This window comes from Battus philenor, unplaced genomic scaffold (assembly GCF_028537555.1).
Source record: "Battus philenor isolate CCGP_79_NKW_IND1 unplaced genomic scaffold, ilBatPhil1.0.hap1 SCAF_10, whole genome shotgun sequence".
Classification (NCBI taxonomy): domain Eukaryota; kingdom Metazoa; phylum Arthropoda; class Insecta; order Lepidoptera; family Papilionidae; genus Battus; species Battus philenor.
Window position 1 is genome coordinate 13,906,617 of NW_027181662.1, and position 22,409 is coordinate 13,929,025.

At 34.5% G+C, this 22,409-nt stretch overlaps 1 protein-coding gene across 1 annotated transcript; it reads right to left on the reverse strand.

Annotated features, from left to right (window-relative positions):
• Nucleotides 1–326: 326 nt before the first annotated feature.
• Nucleotides 327–22,357, reverse strand: LOC137923492 (synaptic vesicle glycoprotein 2C-like). Its single transcript, XM_068766755.1, has 10 exons — nucleotides 22,326–22,357; nucleotides 9,834–9,995; nucleotides 9,084–9,246; nucleotides 7,803–7,924; nucleotides 6,951–7,195; nucleotides 5,470–5,633; nucleotides 4,376–4,499; nucleotides 3,723–4,006; nucleotides 2,387–2,514; nucleotides 327–442 (listed from the first exon to the last, which is right to left on the reverse strand). The coding sequence occupies exons 1-10, from the start codon at nucleotides 22,336–22,338 to the stop codon at nucleotides 342–344; spliced, it is 1,506 nt and encodes a 501-aa protein (XP_068622856.1). The 5' UTR covers nucleotides 22,339–22,357; the 3' UTR covers nucleotides 327–341.
• Nucleotides 22,358–22,409: the final 52 nt, after the last annotated feature.

Below are 22,409 nucleotides of genomic sequence, written 5' to 3' on the forward strand. Positions count from 1 at the left end.
CAATTAATAAATTTATAAGTTAACATGTGTTTTTACTTTAAGTTTTTAACACTAAACTTCACTACAGTTAGAAATTTACAGGAAATCAATATCAGGTAGGGGGTCTACCCAACATGAAAAAACACGGCAAGGGGTCTACGTCACAAAAAAGTTTGGGGAGCTCTGGTCTAGTGGCTTGGTCACCCCTGTTATAGATTCGCTATATATTTTAAATATAAATTTATATTACAAGTTTCCATCAAGGGTCGCATTTCAAAATTTCTCTATCACAGCCTCTCATCGGCGTGTTATATTGAGTATTTTGACATCGATCTGTCATCCAGAAACTGGTTGTATCCGGTTCATACTGGTTCGTGGGTTTCGTTTCCCGTCGGCTCTATCGTCTGTTTCTTCGCTACCTCTCTCTTTCTGTTAGGTAGAGTTAGACAGAGAATGGCGCAAACTGTAAAGTAAATTATATTCCATGTTTAGTGAGAATTTTTGTTAAAATTAAATCGAATTGTTAGTTAATATAGCACATTTAGGAACATCTCGTAAAATGTTCTTCTGTGCCTTAAAACGAAAGTCTAGAATCAATTTATATTGGCAGTAATGATTGTACTGAAATGTGATTTTTTACTTCAGGTCTCATTGGCAAGTCTCGCGTATTTTTTTTTGATGATTGTATTACAGAAAATTCCCGTGCATTACCCTGTCCATTGTCGTTAATTTTGAATCAATGTTTAATATGGACAAATGAGTGGTGAAAGTAAGAAAAGGACCAATATTTAGCCTGATGATGCCCCGTGGAGGGGTGAAATACGTATTGAGTGATTTGACGGTGGCAGTTGTGTGATTCGCATTGATGCCGCATACGCATTTATCGGGCTGGCGGGCGGTGCACTTTGTTGCACGACTACCACTGCATGTGCGGAAGTGACTAAATATTGGTCCTTTTCTTACTTAGGATGGACTTCCGTAAGGTAACGCCTAAATCCATTAAATGAGTGGTGAAAGTTTTATGTAATAATTATTTCATTCGCATGACAAATAATTTATTACGGCGTTGGTGTATCTGAAGTTGTAGGCGGATGACTTTTGAAATAAAGTGTCTATCTTTCATCAAAATCTTCTTAATCAATTTTTCAAATCAAGAGTTTTAATTTTTGTGCTCCAGCTCGTTAGGTGTTGTCTCTAACATTGCCTACCTAACCTGTTAAACTCCACCACACCGTCATGAAAAATATTGAGTCAAAAGATTGTTACACTGCTAAATATAAAATAAAGACTCGTGTTTCGGGCTGCCGCCTTAATTGTTTGACAATGACCTTTAAACATATATACGAGTATAATTTCATGTTAGGCAGCTTCACCACTAATATATTGTTTATTTATGAACATTACTTCCCTTAGAGGGTTGTCCATAATTTAAAGAGATGAAATGGGTTCCGTATAGTTATAATTGAAGTACCAAAATGATAGCTTTTAAATAATTACGTCTAAGACAACAGATTGATTGTTTATAAGTCACTTTAGAAAACCTTATTACAGTCGGGAGTCAACACAATTAGTTCTAATTGTATTGTCGGCTGATGAACAGAAGTAACCTAATTAGTTATGTATAATAAAGGCCTTTGACAAGCACATATTGAATTAATGATCCAGAGAGTAATGGAAAAAGCTTTGATCGAAGCATCGGTGCGACGCGACGTGGGAAGGCTACCCACTAGTGGGGCAGCGGTAAGTCGCTCATCGTGGCATTTTACAGGGAAGTATTATGTACAACGATATCTTTTATCGTGACTAGGGTACCAAACTAGCTCTAAGGAACCGGCAAATAATTCTGTCAGGTTTTTTTTTATTTTTAGATTGTCCTTAAAGTAGATTAAGAGAGAGAACTCAATTGAAGAATTGATGAAGGGTTCTCATAGTCTCGGGGCGTGGGAATGGTATCCTGCTGAACTTACTTATGTCTACAAGGATAAAGGAGGCCAGGGGGATCATAATCTAATTCTAGTTACTATCATATTGATTCGCTTCTAGCATTTTTCTCATGACATAAAAAGTGGTAAATTGTATGTGTATGTATGAAATAAGAAAAGGACTAATATATAGCTACTTCCGCTATGTAACAGTAGTCGTGCAATAAAGTGCACCGCCCGCCAAACACGGAGTGCTTGGCACTAATCGGTGTAATCGTAAAAGATTAAAAGTTTAGTTAAAAGTTTGCCGCATGTACATTTATCAGCAGGCTGGCGTGCGGTGCACTTTATTGCACGACTACTGCTACATAGCGGAAGTAGCTATATATTAGTCCTTTTCTTACTTAGGATGGACTTCCGCAAAGTAACGCCTGAATCTATTAGATATGTATGGAATGTATGGTATATATGTATGGAAGAAATACCGATAATAATGCCGCCGAACAGATAGAAGCTCGCGCCGCAGTTGGTCTCTAAGAACAGCCCGATCAGGTTGGAGCCCGCCATTGAGCCCACGCGACCTATCATCATAGACAGACATATGGCCATCGCTCTGCAAAATAAAAATAAGCACTTCGATATCGAATCGAAAATGAGGAGAATCACTGAAAAAAGTCACCGATGTAGATCGAAGAATTGCACCGTCTGAAGTAGAGCCAGTATGTCGAAACACCTTACCAAGTAGATCGATGATATAGTTCATGAATTCCCTGCTGGCTCAAGACCAGTCATAGCGCCGATCCTGGAGGGGTGGGGGGGGGGCAGTGCCTTGCAGTGGGCGTCTACGGCTGACATGTATGAATAAGTATGTATATATTTATACTTCTGGTCTCTCATGCCACGTTAAACGGTACCTTAACCTGCTAATATTAAGGTACCATTTACCGTGTATATATTAAGGTTCATTATTTTGGACAGTTTCTCGATTAAATATGGGTTAATTATTTAAGTATAAAAAAACCTTCCCATTCTTTATAAATATTTTCATTAAATAAGCTATTCAACCTATCCTGTAATAAAAACTTTAAAATCTCTTTGTCCACTTATAATTATATAAATGCTTGTCGGGTTTATCTAATATATAAAATTCTCGTGTCACGGTGTTCGCACTTGAACTCCTCTGAAACGGCTTGACCGATTTTTACCAAATTTTATATCCGTATTCAGTAGGTCTGAGAATCGGCTACTATCTATTTTCCATACCCCTAAGTGATGAGGGTGGTCCACCCCTAATTTTTTTATTTTATTTTTATACAAATTTTTTGGTTTTTATTTTACTTTTTGATACAGCATACAAAAATACATACAATCCTAAATTTTCACCCCTCTACGATCAATCCTTATCTTTAATTTGTTAATTAAAAACTTTATTTTTTTTGCAAAACAACGTTTGCGGGATCAGGATCAGCATCAGCAGTAGATCTATATAAAACTACAAAATTTAATTTTATAAATTAATGTAATTAAAACATTTATTTAATATTCCATAGTGGTTTCGAGACGTGGTCACTAAAGACGGAACTCATAAAAAGGCTCAGAAATGAGAAGATTCGCAGATGGATCAAGATCGACGTAGCTTGAAGAATTGCTCATCTCATGTGGCAGTAAACGGGGCATATTACTCTTGCATCCCGTCGCTAAGCGATCTTTAGTTAGGTTGGGCTTATGCCCTGCAGTGGGCGTTCATCAGTTGTAAAGAATCATAGTGGCAATGAAAAAAAGATTTGAATGTTAAGTGACTAAATAGTTCGGTCAACTCACCTGTATTTGGTAGGGAATAACTCTACGTTAACTGCATTCATTAGACCTATACATGCTCCGGACATTTGAAAGATCGCAAACAGAACCACAGCAAGATTCTTGTTAGCAGCAAGGTTGGCACCGATCCCACACAATCCCGTCACGGAGAGGACAGAAACGAGGATCAACTTCTTCCCCACGACATCTACCACGAACCCAACGATCAGGTACATGGAGCAGAACACCAACCCGATGTAGATTGAGTGCTCGAAAGTTGATGTGTTCATTTTATCGTCACAGATTATCTATAAAAAAAAAAAAACTTTACCCGTTGTTTCGATCGATATTAAATACTGTTGTTAATTAATAAATAGTGCGTTCTATACAAAAGTAAGTAATTTCATAAATAATAACTAACGTAATGATAATATAGTAAAAAAAGCACATTTAAAATTCGAATAACTGCAAATTAAAATTAATTATTGTTTTTCTAACCGTCTATGCAAAATGGCCAGTTACATTCCAATATAAAAAAATAAAATAATGTAACGCATTTCAAAGTGATCAATTTATAAAGGTAATTGAAGAAATGTGTAATAGCATTAAAGGTTTTTGTTGACGAAAGTACCAATCACCGTGTATAGATTTATATATTTAATATGTTGAATGAATACCAAAGTTTCGTTGATTGCAGAAGTCTTGGTCTCGTCCAAGATGTCGCAGATCCTCATGTCAGTTGCGCCGTGATTGGCGAGAGAGTTCAGGATTGACGGAAACCAAACGTAAAATCCATTGGTTCTGTAATTTTTTTAAATGTATCGTAATTTACACCTTGGTCTGTAGGAGCAAAGATGTAATTTCTTTAACCAGATATTGTCGGAATAAGGCTGCTTTGTATTTATTAATTATTGAAGATATATCGTAATAATTATGATATATGAAAGTGCATCTCATTTCTACTCATTGAAAATCATTTCTATCGTCGGGAATATAAAGATAAAAAATTTTGACATAAATTAAATTTTAATTTTAAGAACAAACTACATTTTATTAAAACAACTATAAATTGTTTTGTATCATGGATAATTTTTAAAATTTGTGTATTATTCCAATAAAAGGCAAATCGATGTTTGATTACAAAACGGTATTTGTATGTATATATTATTTTGAAAGGTATATGTATATAAAAACTTTTATATTGCCTTTTTTAATCTATGTTTCGTTATTTTTTAACTTAGATTTAACTTAGCTTTATGTTTTTTTTTACCTTAGAATTCTAGGAAATTAATAATTGTGCTCTTTCATTACCTGTTTAGTTAGATAAACTTGTAACATGTTATTTACTATTTGTTTATTTATTTACGTACACTAGCTATACATAAACTAAAACTACATTAAAAGTTACAATGTAAATATTGGTTCTGTTACGTGTTCCTTTATAGGTGACATAAATTTAAAAAATTACTATATACATCATTGCAGTAAGATCAGTCAACATCAAATCGAAATAAATTATTTGAATAAAGATTTAAGAGAAAAGTGACAGCATGTAAGAGGAACCTTCTGCCTTATTTATGACTTTAGACACCAAAAGACCTCTTAATTTGAAAATGTTTCTTCCGATGCACAATCTGCTTCATGGCTGTGTGCTTAAAAATACTCAATTAAAATTTGGAATCTGTTATGGATACAGTGAATTATTGAGATGGTTTCTAAAGATTGCAAGTACCCCGAAAGATATTGATTGCAGGCATACTATGTGACTTACGTTGCAAAGATACCGAATTGCACGAAGCATGCCAGAAGACTCCAAGGAAGAAGTGGTGGCTGGAACAAGGGCACCGTTTGGTCTCGCATCGAAGCTAGTATTGATTTCGCGGGTTTGCTCGCACCACACTTGTTTGCTTGCGGTTCGACGGCTAGGTTTTTAACCTGTGTATTATAATAGTAATTGTTAGTTTTAATTAGTTTTTTCTTATCTATAGATCGTCGTTGTTCCTGCTCATAGACGTCCATTTCAGGGAGCCCTATGCTCTCCTGAATATACCTTTACCAAAACCTTTTCTACCACTTCCCGTAGTATTTTCAGACCATAGACTTCCACCGTCAGACACAAGGCTTTCTCAAAGATATCTATGGGAGAATATACTATAACCGCCACGCTTGACAGGTAGGATGGCGATCGCAGTGTGGTATTATGGTACGCTAAGGACACTGCTGCCATTCATCTGGAAACTTGTTTGTAAGCAGTGGTAATCCTATATAATTAATGCACAAAGTGGGAATTAAATAAGACGGTATCCCAGGAATCGAACACGCAACCTACGATCGCAAATGACACTCCTCACCAATGGGTTACAACTTTTTCAATATATTTATATTTCAATAATAATCCATAGAATAAAGTTTGCTTCTAGATTTAGTTAATGGTAAGTTTCTAGATCTATTTAGTCACAAAGATCTTGATAGGGAATACATTAGATTAGCTGATTTAGTTTCAGGTCATTTGACTTTTAATTGAAAAATCGTGTATCGGTATTATCTATACAAATAAATAAAATTAGTGTGTCTGTTTATAGTATTAAAATAACCGCTTTTTACTACATGCATATGATTACGTATTGGGTACAAAATATTCAATTTTTTTTAAAAAAAATTGTGACCGTCTGTTTGTTCCGGCAAACCTTTGAAATGGCTGAACCGATTTGAATATATATACAGTACGTATAAAATTAAAAAAAAAAAAGTTCGTCTGTTTGTTCCAGCTAATCTCTGAAATGACTAGACCGATTTTGACGGGATTTATACTGGTAGGTAGCTAATGTAATAAGGAGTAATTTAGACATATTTTGTCTGAGAAAAAAATCTTAAACATAAAAGAACTAAATAAACGTAATATTTTTTTTTTTTTTTGGAAAATTCTACGCGGGCGAAGTCGCAAGTACAGCTTGTTTAAAATAAAAAAAGTAATATTGAATGTTGACTTGATGATATAAATTAAATCGTCATTTTGATTGCTACGTCTAACATGTTTGGTAACGGAACTAAATTGAAAAAGTAAGAAAAGGACCAATATTTAGCCACTTCCGCACATGCAGTGGTGCGGAAGTGGCTAAATATTGGTCCTTTTCTTACTTAGGATGGACTTCCGCAAGATAACGCCTGATACCATTAAATATTTTAATTGAAAAAGTCATATCAATAGCATTGCTATATGTGTGATATCGGATTTATTTTAGTTTTACTTACCGGATAAAGATCCGCTGGCGTTCGCTTATTGATTGCGTAGATACTCTTCAATACTTCTAAACACTTATCATATTCACCCGATGAGTATAGGAATTTCGGGCTTTCTGGTGCAAATATCATGAGAATTGAGCAGATGAAGTAAGGCACGGCGCAAGCGACAATCAGAAGTCTCCAGGAGCGATATGTGATGCCCAAGAAGTGGATAGGTACGGAGAACTCCAGCGGTAGAATCAGCCAGGATATACCTGCATTAAATAAGAAAATATTTTGACCAGACCCTTTACTTTCACATCCTTTTTTGGGGGCACACTAGTTTTCTATAGTTGAACATTGCAATGTTGCATTGGTAATGTTCATAAATAAACAAGTAAGATAATCTTTTAGTGTTTGTGGTATAAATGTTAAAATCATTTTCACATAGTCAGTTGTATGTCGCCTGTTTCTTTGTTAGAAAATCATTTATTTACACAACAGCAATTAGAATTAAAAAATTTGTATCATCAACCTATAAGTCGAAGAACGTCCACAGATGGACATGTGTTTTGTGACATTGATTTACTTAAACTCCGATTAGAAAGGGCCTGTACTGCTAATGATCTTAAAGAGTTTTTCTTCCTCGAGGTCCTCGCTTCCTCCTTCCAGCGCTGCGCTTGCTGCTTCGTTCTTTACTTTACTTTATCTCAAGGCTGCATCGATTTATTATGTTTTTTATTTTTAATCTTCCGATCTTTTTACTTATTAAGACCCAAATTGATTATTCATAGCTAAGATAGGACATCTGTCGCCCAGCCAGTAATAATTACAGGTAATGTTATATTAAATAGATAAGTAAATAAATTGTCTCCGACTTACCCGGCAATGCGACTGTACCGATGCCAACGAAAGAAGAACCGAAAGCAACGATTTTGTCTCTGTGACGGAGATCGTTGAACTCACCCAGGTATGTATACACTACGGCAGTTGTACCGGACATACTGTAATGATATAAATATTAAACAAGATTATTCGAAATATATGTAAAATGTATTAATTTGTTCGATATTTAAAATTATTTCATATAAAAAATATAAGTAAGAAAAGGACCAATATTTAGCCACATCCGCACACCACCACGGAGCATCTTTAGGAGTTATAGTGAGAGAGTGTACTAATCGTGGTGGCACTAATCGGTGTAACATAACTCCTGAAGATGCCCCGTGGAGGGGTGAAACACGTGTTGAGTGATTTCGCGTTTGCCGCATGTGCATTTATCAGCGGGCTGGCGGGCGGTGCACTTTGTTGCACGACTACGACTGCATGTGCGGAAGTGGCTAAATATTGGTCCTTTTCTTACTTAGTGATAATAAGGCCACTAATACATAATATTGGCAGATGATAAATTGAATCAATTGAGAAAATTAAACTGTTTGGCCTGACGAGGCGATAACATGTGCTCATAATCGTAAGTTACAATCCTAACTATAATCATCATCATTTTAGCGGTAGGACGTCCACAATGAATCACACTGTTGCTGCTAGAAATGAAAACGAGAGAAGGTAGGTGATACAATGAAAGAAATTAAGAAGGACAAACGGAAATAGTAATATAAGAGAAATATGGCAGTTTGATAATGTCTGCATCCAGCGTCATCCAACAACTTTAAAAATCCACGCTTGCAGGTCCGTTATTTCTACTGCAGAACCTTTAGTCCTAACCAAAACTTTCTCGATTAGAAAGTTATGATATAGTGACCAGTTGTGTTGTAACGGCCATATTACAGAATACATTACGGAATATCGATAGGCCAGCGAACAATGATGATACACCGCGTTCATCATGACTTATCATGAATATCATGTCAGATGACAGACCAACGCTACAAGATATAGACCTCCCCAAAGATCGATATAATGTCTGGTCATGGGCTGACAGCGTACAGTCACATTCCGCGACCTTAATTATGTCGTTAGTTCCATTAGTTGGGGGATTACTGATGCCGTGTCCACCGGCTCGTGGCGTCTCGGACCCAACGGCACTGGGTTCCAAGTGCAATTTACTCTGCCCACTGCCACTTGAGACAAACAATTTTATGACCTATTTCAGTGACCGTTCTAGCCTAGGGGCATCACAAGAATGTTATTAAACGTACTTACAAGATGGCAGAAAGGAACTCCAGTACAGCAAATGATACAAGATTCGGGGCGAAGCTCGCCAGCACAGACATGATGACGGATATGAACATAGAGAACAGCATCACAGGCCGCCTTCCTCTGGTGTCCGCCAACCAGCCCCAGAAGTATGAAGTCAGTATGACAGCTGGAATTTCAGTCACAGTCTAAGTAGCTTTATTATATGTGTTCGTTGTAATAATTTATGAACGTCGGCTGTAGGAGTTCATGTTACGCGCCAGTTTTTTAATGGCTCACGTTATTAGGGGCCTTTCGTTCCCCTATCTCGTGGAATGACAGGGTCATTTATTTTCGTTTAATGATTCATTCATTTTATTTCTGCACTCTACATCCATTCATGTTAAGTTCTTTCATTCCCTCTTTTCCATGCCACCGTGAGCTTCGGCTCTCTTGCGCACCTTTTGTCGGAATGCTAAGTGGGTATTATTAACCCCAGCTGAGGTCCACTCGTGGGAGCCCTTGGATTTGGTCACTTCTGGAGTTCGAAGCTATCTTTGGCTTCCCAATCAGGTAATATAGTAGTATGTAGTGGCCCGAGCCGAAGCTCCCCCGCGTGCCTTAAAGCTTAGGTACTTTGAAAAAAGTTTTAGGCTAGGTGCCACCTTAAATCCGTGAAACATGCAACAGACATTTGGGCAGCCGGCAACCAGTCCGTCACTGGTCCAAAAAAATAAATAAATGCCACACGTTCCTTTCTAATAAAAAAATCTTTACCTGAGAACGGTATAGCAGCGAGCCAGCCTCTCTGTTGGAGAGTAAGATCCAGGTCACACTGTGCTGCAGGCAGTACGTAGCCCAGAGCTAGATTCTGCAAGATCACGCCCATCAGGATAAAACCACTAAGCAGCATGTGTGATATATTGTAAATGCCGAAACCTGAAAACAGACAGACACTAATTACAATTAGTGTTTAATGAATATTCGTTATAAAGAAACCTATAGTAACCAGTTATAATGAAGTGATAAATGGCAAAGTAGCCAAATTAAATGACATCCCTCAAAATAAAATAAACCAAACGAGAGCTCCAAATCGTTCTGATAGGAGATAATTTCGCAACAAATTTAGTTTGTTTTTTTGATCACTTTTTATGTATGTACTTATCTCAACAGAAGATTATAGACATATATGTTTGCGTTTAGATGTATGTATTAGGGGGACCGGAAAGTAACGTCGTTTCTGTCGACTTATTTTACGGATAAACCGATTGATTTTTACCGCTCCGGCATTATAAATTTGTGTAATAGATGGCAAAAGGTTGTTGATAACGAAGGTTAATATATTGTTGATTAGAAATAAAAACTTGTTAACACGTTCACTGTGGCTTGAGGTCGATTCAGCCTCATGGTAGACTTTGCACTGGTGCGGCGCGTAAAACTCGTGTTTTCTCTCTAGTGCGGCGGCTGTTTATACTCAACCGTATGAGGTATGACAAAGACAAATATAGCTTTCTTTATGTCTGCGAAGCATTGACTCAATAATGTAAAAAAATATTGATGAACATGAGGCAGAAAAGGCCTCAACCGCACTACTAGGAAGTTCAGCTTGAGGCTGATTCGACCTCAGCCGCACCAGCTGAAAGTTTTTCAAAATTGGGTCCGCAGTGAACGTGTTAAAAAAGTAGAGTGAATTTAACTTAAAAAAGCGACATTTCTTTCGGGACCTCCTAATATAATATTAAAGATTTCGGATAGCCTTGCACTAATATGGGCCAGTTTTACATAGTCGATATATAAAAGGTGGCGCAAAAGTAATGTCATAATGTGAACGCGCCTTAATTTTTTCAAACGGCATCAAATGTAACGCTGTGTTTTGACATTTATTATGTAGATATACAGATATCTCCAACGCTTCTTGACATCTAATTCTTTATAGCACCATCTGTTTATGGTTTCCCAAAACATAGAATTTGCATAATTTGAGAATTGGGAACTTTTATTTTGTACCATTCCTTATTTGTAATAAAGATATATTAATAATAAAGATGTATTTTAGAGTAAATAATTTGTTAATAGTGACAAGATCGTATTAAGTATTATATATGGTACCTGTGTAGATATTGTACGTTAGAAAAAATTGTTTTTGGTGTTTTAATTCTTATCCTATACCTAAGTTTAAGTAAGGGAGTCAATTTGGTAGAAATTATAATCATATTAAAATCCTTTACAGTGGTATCCTATTCACCATAACGTTACTAGAGTTCCAAACGCGTCCTTGTCTGAGTGGCGCTCTCAATAAACTCAGACGCACATTTTTGTGGTCACTTTTACAAAATATTTAATATAGTAGAAAAGTAAATAATTTCTAAGCTTTATTATCGCTATAAAATCCTTCGCACTTTAATACGATTTATTTTTAAAAGTTTTTGATTAATGAATTTCTTAAATTTATTGAAATAGAGATTGTTCGAGATCAAGATTTGTATGTAAAAAAAGGTCCAATATTTAGCCACTTCCGCACATGCAGTGGTAGTCGTGCAATAAAGTGCACCGCCCGCCAGCCCGCTGATAAATGCGTATGCGGCAAACAATGCGAATTACACAACCGTCACCGCCATATTACCCAACACGTGTTTCACCCCTCCATGGGGCATCTTCAGGAGCCACGTTACAACGATTAGTGCCAAACACAGAGTGAAGATTTATTATACAAGATTTGTATAATAAAAGAGATTAATTTTCTCTAAAAGAGAAGGAGACGAAATCTAAATACAAACTAAAAAGAACATAGAAAAATGATCGTTGTATTTATTATAATTTAGACTTATACAAGATAAAGTCAAATTAATTTTTAAGCCCTTTTCATTTCCAGGTCAAAATCGCCTTTCGATAAGTTCATTATTAATTAATATCATACTTAGTTAAAAGATAAGACACATATAAGTCAACGGTCATCTAAAGAAATGTTCATAACACGTGCGATGTTGTTTAATAATATTTATTAGAAAATATACTTTTTAACTCATTGATCGCTGATCTCCATGTCATGTTTATACATTAACAAAGTTATATTTATATGCAATTGTATCTGAAATTGCATAATATTTTTTTAATCGACTTTTCACATGAATCGAAATAGATCAGACGTTCCAAGGTTTCACTAAGACCGCTTTAAATATTTAGCTTGTTCCAGCGGAACCTCTGCAACTACATTTTTACTATTTTCCTAAAATTCGACAAAATTATAAAGATATAATTCAAATCAATGAAATATGTGACTTGTTACAAGTAAAAATAGTTAAACCTCAGATCTTTTATATATAGCTGCATTTCAATTTTCATGCATTTTCAAATTCAACAATTTTAAAATTATAAACAGTAAGATACCAGCTCGAAATTATGATCTATTGAAGAGATGACCAGAAATTCAACAATTGCTCTTTTAAATAAAATATAACAATTTTTCATACGTACATTATAATATCGTACGTGTAAAATGGGTCATCAAACCAAGTTCCACATGTTTATGTCAACTAAAAACTTTTTAATGCTGTGATAGGATATATTTATTAACCCTTAACTTGGCAGATTTTTTTTTATATTACATTAATATTCATACCACTTGATTTAAGACCCAAGGATGCCAACAGATAAAAACTGAACAAGCGTTCAAGAATTAAGAAATAACCTAAAAATTCACATACAAATGATTACTTTGCGTTCAAAATTGATGCCACCATTTTTTTTAATTCTGATGTATCTCTACAGATACATTATCAAAAAATGGGTAAATATTGTTTTGATTTTAAATTTTAAAATATATAATGTCTAAGATCTTTGATGATTTGTTAAATTTTTGAATACCAAGTTTTGGCGTTACGAGTTTATTCTTAAATCTTGTATTTATATTGTGTGAGCCACTATTTTATCTGTGACGATACTGTCGTATGGATGTGGATAGGACTCTAATTGACTCGTTGTGCTTGCCATTGAAGAGTAAGTCCACGTTTAACTGCCTTATGTCAAAAGATATATTGTTTTTACGCACTCATAAAAATTACAATTAACTGCATTGCAACTTAACAATAATATATCTAATACTTTATATCTTATGTCATTTTGAATGTGTCATTATTTGTTAATTCTAGTTAGATATATCGTGTATAATATAGTGTTGTTACAGGCTAGCATAGTTGTTTATAATAAACGACAGTGCACTGTATCGCTAATCCATTTATCACAGCTATAAACTATAATATTTAGCCATTTTTATTTTAATATATGTGATCAGTTAGTTTATTTGTAATAGCGCTTGTAGGTAATTAGTTCTATTGCTAAGTAAATACGAAATATTGTATTCATGTTAAAATATTATCATCATCTTCATAATTTATTTATTTAACATATAATTTATGTATAACGGCTAACTTAATGTTGATAGAATTCTCTACCAGTTAACTGTTTGGACAGAGCAGAGATAAATAAATGGATGCAGGTGATACAAGATAATATCATAAAAGGGTAATAAAAAAATGAAAAGTAAAATCAAATTGAGAAGGAAAACAATCACTAAGATAAAAACAACTTATATAAACATCATAATGGCTATTACTTCCTATAATTATATATAAATAAAACTTAATATATATATATATATATATATATATTTAAATATCTACCTATATTTATTTATATAAATGTAATAAATATTAAAATCCAACTATCGTGATGATTCCATCAAGCTTGGTAGGCAACAGCTTTTCAACCTCCGCCTTCATTTCAGTTATAGAACCTTCTCTGCTAAGCATAGACCTTCCGCGTAGATTTCTAACAGGACTGATTGGAAGCGGTCTACATCCAGATTCTTCTCTCCTTACTGAAGAAGTATTTCTACCTTGCAAGTGGTTAACCGGCGCTGACCTAGTTAGTTTGTAGTATTTACTCCAGAACCTAAAGCATGCATGGTTGCACAGACTTATTAAGACTAGGGGCCACTCGGGCAAATCATGAACTGATGGCGGGCCGGCCGCCAGAAGTATAGGTAATTAAATTTTTTTTGGTTTTATTCTGGAATAGAATTCAATATTTTTCGAATGCGCAAGAGTATTATTTTTACTGTCGGCGGGCCACCAGTATTCGACCGGCGAGCCGCGGTCTGTGCATCCATGACCTAAAGGCTCCTGCGGTCTTCATGTTCTGCAAAATTTGTGGCATGCCCATTGTCACTTAAATCAGCAGTTAGGCAGTTGGTTAGTTATGTTCATCTGCATCATACATAAGTTATTATTTTAAACTGGATCTATTCATAATTATTTAACTTTTTATAAGAAAATCTTAAGCTTTTACTCTAGTTTATTAAGATAGGCAACGTTGCCGGAAGTCCCTGGAGGCGGGTAGCTTCAGACTGGTCGATCTGTGAGGGTTATGCCTTGCAGTGGGCGTTTACCAGCTGAGATGGTGATGAAATACGGAAGTATTTCTATAGTAAAAACCAACCCAACGTTACTGGACTTTTTATGACTGATATAACTAGCTTTGTTAACTTGTATTTCTATATTATATCCTATTTCTATGGTATCCTTTAAGACTAATTTAAAAAAAAATAATAAACATAGTGATCATAACATTTATCTGTGAACCAAATGAAATGACTAGATAATAATACACTAGATATGTAACATGGGAAACGTAAAATAACTTAAACGTTGGTATAATAGATAACAGATAAGTATTGTAAATATTTTCCCAACTTATCTTATTTTCCGGCCCAGCGCTGAAAACTGTCAACAGGAATTTCCCAAACCGTGATTTATATTAGCTCTGTTTTCTACACTAATACTCGAATAAACAAGAATAAATCACAGATATATTGTCTACTTGGATTATGCTAACAATAATGTTTATTATGCTATTGTAGTTGGTAGTAATAGCTTCGCACGGTTGTGTATGTTATAATATTTTTAATTTATTTATTTATAGTTCACGGACCCTTCAGTTCCGTGAATTTATCAGATGAAGCTGTAAAAGCCTTAGGGCTAACAGCATTAACATCTTTGAAACAATAAGAAGCAATATAATTGTATGTTGTAAGCAATGTAATTAAATTTTGGGTAATTAAAATATGAAGTTTTTAATAATTAAATATATAACGTAATGTGTAACTAATATTTTATGTCATATATATGTACCGTTTTATGTAAATTTTTCCCATTATTTTCGCTAAAATATTTTTAAATAAAATTTAATTTAATTGTGTATGTATGAACACATTGAATTTGAAATGTAATTGAAAATAGAATTGGGAAATTTTATGCAACTGTCGCTCACATTATTTTTATTATTTATCTATTTAGGATTGCCACTGTTGACAAACACCTCCAGTTTCCCCAGGATGTACAGCAGCGTCTTCTCCTTATCACAATACTACACTACGATCGCTTATCCATCTCCCAAGTGTGGCGATTATCTTACATGGGGGATATCTTTGGGGATGGCCTATGTCTTCCAATGGGCGTTCATGACAAGGAAAAAACTACGTTGATTTATCTCTTTTACATTGTACTAAAATTGGTGAATTTCGTTCGTTTGGTTCGTTTCTAGCAAATAAACAAGACATATTGACACACAAGTGCAATGTTATTACATCGCCGTATATTAGAACAGCATTCGCCTTTACGGCACTTGGGTTTCAGAAAATTAATATATAAAGTATAAACATACATCTGTTCGCTTGAATTTACAGACGAAAAAATATTCAAAAACCTTAGCTATGTTATTAATTGACAATTGAATAATAATTATTATAATTTCTGTTGTAGCACGGCCACAATTGGGCATAGGCTGCCCAACTGCTAGACTTTCAGCAAGCCTTTATGAAACCAGTCTACATCAAACATCTTTCGAAGACAAGGTCTGTCCATCTTTCAGGCTGCGGTTGCAGGTTTTTTTTTTAATGGCCCCCGCTATTGGCGACCTCTCCTTCCACCCCCTATTTAATTGGGAACAGGGTTTTGTATTTCTTAATAATTATTTTTTGCACTAGAATTTTTATTTTCGTTCCCGTCTTCCATAGTACTTAATATCTTCTTTTCCTCCTTCTATCATTCTACAATTCCATCTTCCTTTCTCAATAATTCCATTCACTTTCGTACATCCTCAAATACTTCAGTTATCCATTTCTATTACAGTATCACAGTTTTAATTGGTTTAATTATTTTCTCGTGTACATCAATTTTATCACGGATTTATTTTAAAATTGTTTATTTTTTTTTAATGTCAATGAATCTATTTTAATAATTTTACAATGTTTTATTCACCTATGTTTTGTTCCTGTCTATTGCGTATTGTGCAACTTTCCTAAAGAATTTGAGGACGCACTCTCTTTCATCCTTTTCCATTATAATGGAGACAAGTGTTGCCTCCTATATCTTTTTGACTAGCCGGCATTGGTCTCATGTCGGAGCCCTCCAAATACGGGACATTCTGCTACCAGGTCGATCGCGGTCTGGTCCACGCCCGGTGCGGTTGCAGGTTAGTGGTTTCCACTTCATCCATAAGGCCCGGAGACAAACTAGTCTGCGATGTGGTCTGTCCATTGCCACTTACAATCTACGCTATGTTGATAACTTTCGTTCTTTAAAGATTTCTCATTAAAATAATATCACCTATCAATAATATTTAAGAGAGTTTACAGGTTTCACGGGATGTCCCAAAGTCATTAAAAATTCAAAAAGCACATTAAAAGTAAAGTTTATTATTCCATAAACGAATATTTACATGACAAGAATCCTCGATAGTATGTCGCTAGATTTTTTTGATTACATTACAAGTGTATATGTATAATCAGTGTTGTTAAACTATTATGTGTTGTTGTGGAGTTTCTTTCTACTTCTTCTCAACAACTATTACACCTTGCGAAGCAGAGTATTGTTAAAAATAAAATAGATTAAAAAAATGGTAATAGGTTTATGATCAATAAGAGATCTGAAGAACTTTTAGTTCGAATCTCGAATAAATGAATTTTATCTTTATCATAAGTGTTATATAACTTTGGGACATCCCTGTAAACAGAACCGGATTTTATTCGGTAACCCATTTTCACGAATAATACGTAATAACAATTTGAATTGCACTATACTTTATGAGTAATTAGAAGTGATATTATATTTAGTTAAGTCAATAGGTCGGCCTTATCAGTGCCCGCGTCTCCCAGCTGGTCCTTATCAGCTTAGACATAAATGTTTCCATTTCACAGGTCAGCCCTAATACCCTATAATTACGACCTGTTTTGTAAATAGGGTTTGCAATAAACGCTCCAAAATGTTGAAACATATTTCACTGTGACGTTAGTTCAAATTTAAAATTTTTATTACGAAATGAATTTTCTTTCTTTCATCTAAATCTGTGATTTCATTAAATTAAGATTAATCTGTTTTTGAACTAGTCGGTGTAACATTACTCCTGGGGATGCCTTGTGGAGGGGTGAAACACGTGTTGAGCGAATTAACGGTGGCAGTTGTGTGATTCGCATTGTTTGCTGCACGCGCATTTACCAGCGGGCTGGCGGGCGGTGCACTTTATTGCACGACTACTGCTGCATAGCGGGTGTAGCTATATATTAGTCCCTTTCTTACTTATGAAGGCATGTTTCGGGTTCGACTCCCAGTAAGCACACACTTTTATTTATAGCAGCGTATGAAGTTTGCAAAACTTAATACGAGTAAGCGTATTTTTTTCTTTTTTTTTATGAAGTCACCGCTATTGGTTACCTCTCCTTCCACCCCTATCTGGTAGGGGACAGGGATTTTATTTTATTAATTTTTTCCGTTTTCCTCATTTTTCTTATTTTCTTTCCCTTCTTTCATTCATCACAATATCTATCTTGTTTCTCTTTCATTCAACAATTCGATCTATTTTTCTCTTCCACTCTAATTACCTTTCATCCATCCTCAATCACTGCTGTTAGATTTATTTACAATTTGCAATACCTTTATGTATCACAGTTTTTTTTTTCTAATTTATCGCTGATACAACTTTATTTTTGTTTACATCTAGTATGTTTCTTACTATAATGCAAGTTAGCGTACCGAAATATGTTGTCCAGAACGAACTTTAAAGACTAACGTTATTTTAAATCTCTAGAAGCCTTAAAGGCTACGTGTAGCTTATTTTCTTTTAATTAATTATGGTAAACTCAGTCCAATAATTAATTGTTTCATATATAATAAATAATACAATAATATAGAAAGAAGAAACATTTTGAAAATGCCATAAAATATTTTAAAATTAATTATTGTTTAATATCTGTTCCTGCAGATTTTGTACTGCCAGATGTTATTGACCAACTACATTTCAATCTAAAAATTAATGTAAAATATTTATGATTCATTATTTTATACAGAGTGGTTGGAAACAAATGTAAAAGCTGTAAAGCTTTTGCACCTATAACTAATCAGTCTGTATATATATTTTTTATCTTTTAATACATCTTTATTTTTTTATTTAATTCTTCATACCTATATGAAAAATTGTTTCAATTAACTTGTAAAAGATCCAACTCTGGGGAAGCGCTTGTAACTCCAACATAACCATCATACAAAGGCTGCAAAATGGCATACTGCGTACCATAACAAATGCTCCATGGTTCCTCACGAACTCTGAAATCCACGAAGCTCTGGAGATCAAAACAGTAGAGAAGGAGATCCAGCAGTCATCGATTAATTATAAAAATCGGCTAGACAAACACCCAAATAACTTGACTTCCGAATTGACTTGCATCCCGTACAGGAAACGTCTTAAACGCCATGACATCCAGAGACTAGACGTTCGATGGTGAACAAGGAGTGTCTCCCGCCGGGGAGACCCCTTTCAAAGCTATAACCACTCAACAAATCCGCTTATAGTCCTGGAACTGATCGCAGATGAAATAAGGAACACGAAAAAAAAAATTAACTTGTAAATACGCTACAAATATATATTAATAATTTATTAAGGTTATAAACAGCGATTGATTATCGTCAATAAATCAGATTTTATTGTCAGAACTATATAGATAATCAATGCTAATAAAATTATTAGTTAAACATTTATACAAAACAAGATAATCTTCACAGATTAAAAATATTACATAGTTTAAATAATGCAATTATCTATGTCAAGGATTTTCCGTTATCTATAGTGGCCCAAAGTACATCGATTCGAGTGGTTGCGATATGAAGTTGTAGCGACTTAATTAAAATCCAATAAATACGTGAGTAACATGATAAAATTTGTTTTTTTGTTGGTGTTTGGACTTTTCTTTTTATGTGGGAACCGAAATATAAACCAATGAATTAAAAAAAACGTTGGATTGTTATAAATAATAGCATATATTCACGGTTTATTTTAACTAAATAAAACAAAATGACGACAATTGTAGATATTCGGTTAACGGTTTTATAAATACACCAATACCTCACTTTGCGTCGTAGTTATGTTCCAAAAAAACACGACGCAAATTGAAACGCCGCAAAGTGAATTAAGATTTTTTATAGCAAACCATGTAAAGACCGAAGAAAGGTTCCAGGGCTACGAAAATTCTACTGTTTAAAAAGAAAATTGAACAAAGTAAACATTTTAAAAAACAAAAATAATATAGCTCTGCCAATAAATAAATTGGAAAATATTTACCTTTTTTGTAACCAGAAACAACACGTAAATATTTATATAATTTATTATTCTCTCTCTTTTAAAAAAAAGCACAATACACTACGTAATTGAAACTGAACTCTAAAATTAGCAAAACAAAGTGAAAATAAAACTGTATTTAAATTGCGTTCTTTTTAGTTAGATAGGGAATCCCCGCCTTTTACAAGTTTTTAGAAAAAAGAAAACGAAGATTTGAACCCAAAACAACGCAACCTCGAATATTTAACGACGCACAGAGAAAATTAGTACAAATTAAGCAGCGACGCAACTTCGAAAAAAATGCAAAATGAAAAGACGCAAAACGAGGTATTGGTGTAGTACAAACTGTACTGTGACATCTGTCAGTTAAAATAAGGTAATGTTCGCGGATACGGAGCCGAGTGGGACTGCCGATAGAATGCTTCTAGGTACAGGACTGCCTTTCTTAACAACCACTAACCAAACTCTACCCAAAAACGGTAAGCTTAAACAATGCTCCTTTACATTAATTTATATAAGTTAGACTAAATATCCTTTGTCGTTTCAATCCATAGACGTCCACAAAGCATAGGTTTCCGCAAAAGATAATCTATGGGGGCATATACCATTGTAGCGAAATAATCACAGTTGTCAAAATGCTTTCGCTTATCTGTCAATCCATCGGTCTACGCATGCGCAAAAACTAAGGACGCGCGGCGTATGATTTGTAGGCGGTTGTCAAAACCGCGTCTCACAAAAATCATTATAAAATAAAAATGGCGAACGGCGTCAAGTGACATATGTATTGTTGTTTTGTGATTTTGTATTTAATCTTTAGTGCTTAATGGAATATTGAATTAAAGACTATCTTATATTAATTTTGAATCAATGTTTAATATGTACAAATGAGCGGTGAAAGTTGTATGTAAAAATTATTTCATAGGTATGACAGATAATTTATTACGGCGTTGGTGTATCTGAAGTTGTAGGCGGATGACTTTTAAAATAAAGTGTCTTTCTTTCATCCAAGAGTTTTTACGAATTAAACCATTCGGTTTAAAACGAAAAAAACCGTTTAAAACCGAAAAAACCCATTTTTTTCGATTTTAAACGTTTGGTGTTGAGGACTATGTTTTTCTTAAATATAAACACATTATCTATTCCAAGCGTAGACATTACCTGGCTAAGTTGAAAAACTATTACCTAGTTAACTATATTGGTTATTTTGAAAAGATTTATCAATCAGTTTCATTCGGTTTAAAACCAAACTCACACACTTGCACTTCTCACGCGGAGAGACGTCAAGATGCAACGTTGCCAGCTCGCCTACTCCACACCACACACACACATACATAGCGTGTTGCGTGCGGACATGTCAGTGTTGCCAGTATTGTAAAAAAATGTACAAATTTGGATTCAATATAAAGGTATTCGTACCAAATATGCCAAACATTACTAAATAACTAAAATGTAATGAGCTGTTATAAAATTAGATTATTAGGTGCCCGACTTTTTCTTGAAAGTAATAAAAAAAACTGGCTAATCTTACACAGTCCGCTCGACAACATGATGATCATACAATTTCTTTATGATTTAGGTACATATTTTAATCTATTGTATGTAATATTGTTTCTTTATAATTATAGTACTTTATATGTAATATAATTACCTACATAGGTATAAACTGCATAGGTAACTAACACAAGACCAAGTATTGTCGATAATGATGTGTAAAAACACTGTTCTTATATTTTAGTAGGCGAGTTTTAAACCCTTTAAAAAGATTTATTTGGAGTTTTAAACCGCCACTTTTGGTTTTAAACGTTTTAAATCGGCTTTTTTACATCTATAGTCTCTAACATTGTCTGCCTAACCTGTTAAACTCCACCACACCAAAATCACCACGCTTGGGAGGCGGGTTGGAGATCGCAATGTAGTAATATGGTACGCAAAGGCCGCTACTGCCCATCATCTGGAAACTTGTTTGAGAGCAGGAGCAATCGTATATAAATAATGCACATAGTGTGAATTATATAGGCTTGCATCCCAGGAACGAACCCGTGACCTACGATCTCAATTCTCAGTCCTTTATTGCGGAGCTACCATTGCCCCAATTTAAGATTGTATTTGAGGAATCGAGTTCCTATGATCGCAAGTCCCAGTCCTGTACCACTGGGCTGTTACTGCTCTGAGTAATTGATGTGCAATTTAATGCCAGAATATTCTAAATTTAAAAGGGAAATGCGTAAATTAGAAATGAGCTCTACTTTTTCTCATGACTTTTATAGAACATGAGTATAAACGATGTAGATAAAAATTTAAAAAGTTAAATAAAATTAAAAAAAACATAGCTTATGATTAGACTGTATATCTGTAACTATCGAGGGAACTAAACCAAACAAATTAAATTTAATAAAATTTCATAGTTTCGTAGGATTGTTGGAACAGCGACAGATGATTTAAAATCTGGTTAAGAAAGGGTATCTGATCGATGAATATAAACGTAAGTGTATTACAAGAAAGTTTCCTTGAACGTGCTACGTGGGCCGTCAGCCCCGAGAGCTGTAATCAGCACCTATCCATACAACTTCCGCTGAATCTATAATAAATATTAATGTTACCCACCTGTTAGTGTCATCGCTTCATCCAACGTGACCACACCGATCTCGCCTTCTTTATCGACTTTTCCATTTTTCTTCATTATAACTG

What these genes read in the sequence shown, in the direction of transcription:
- LOC137923492 (XM_068766755.1), bottom strand. An exon ending in CTGCAATCAACGAAACTTTG is followed by an intron (nt 4,007 to 4,375) that starts GTATTCATTCAA and finishes TTTTTTTTATAG; the next exon opens with ATAATCTGTGACGATAAAAT. An exon ending in TTATTCCCTACCAAATACAG is followed by an intron (nt 2,515 to 3,722) that starts GTGAGTTGACCG and finishes TTTATTTTGCAG; the next exon opens with AGCGATGGCCATATGTCTGT.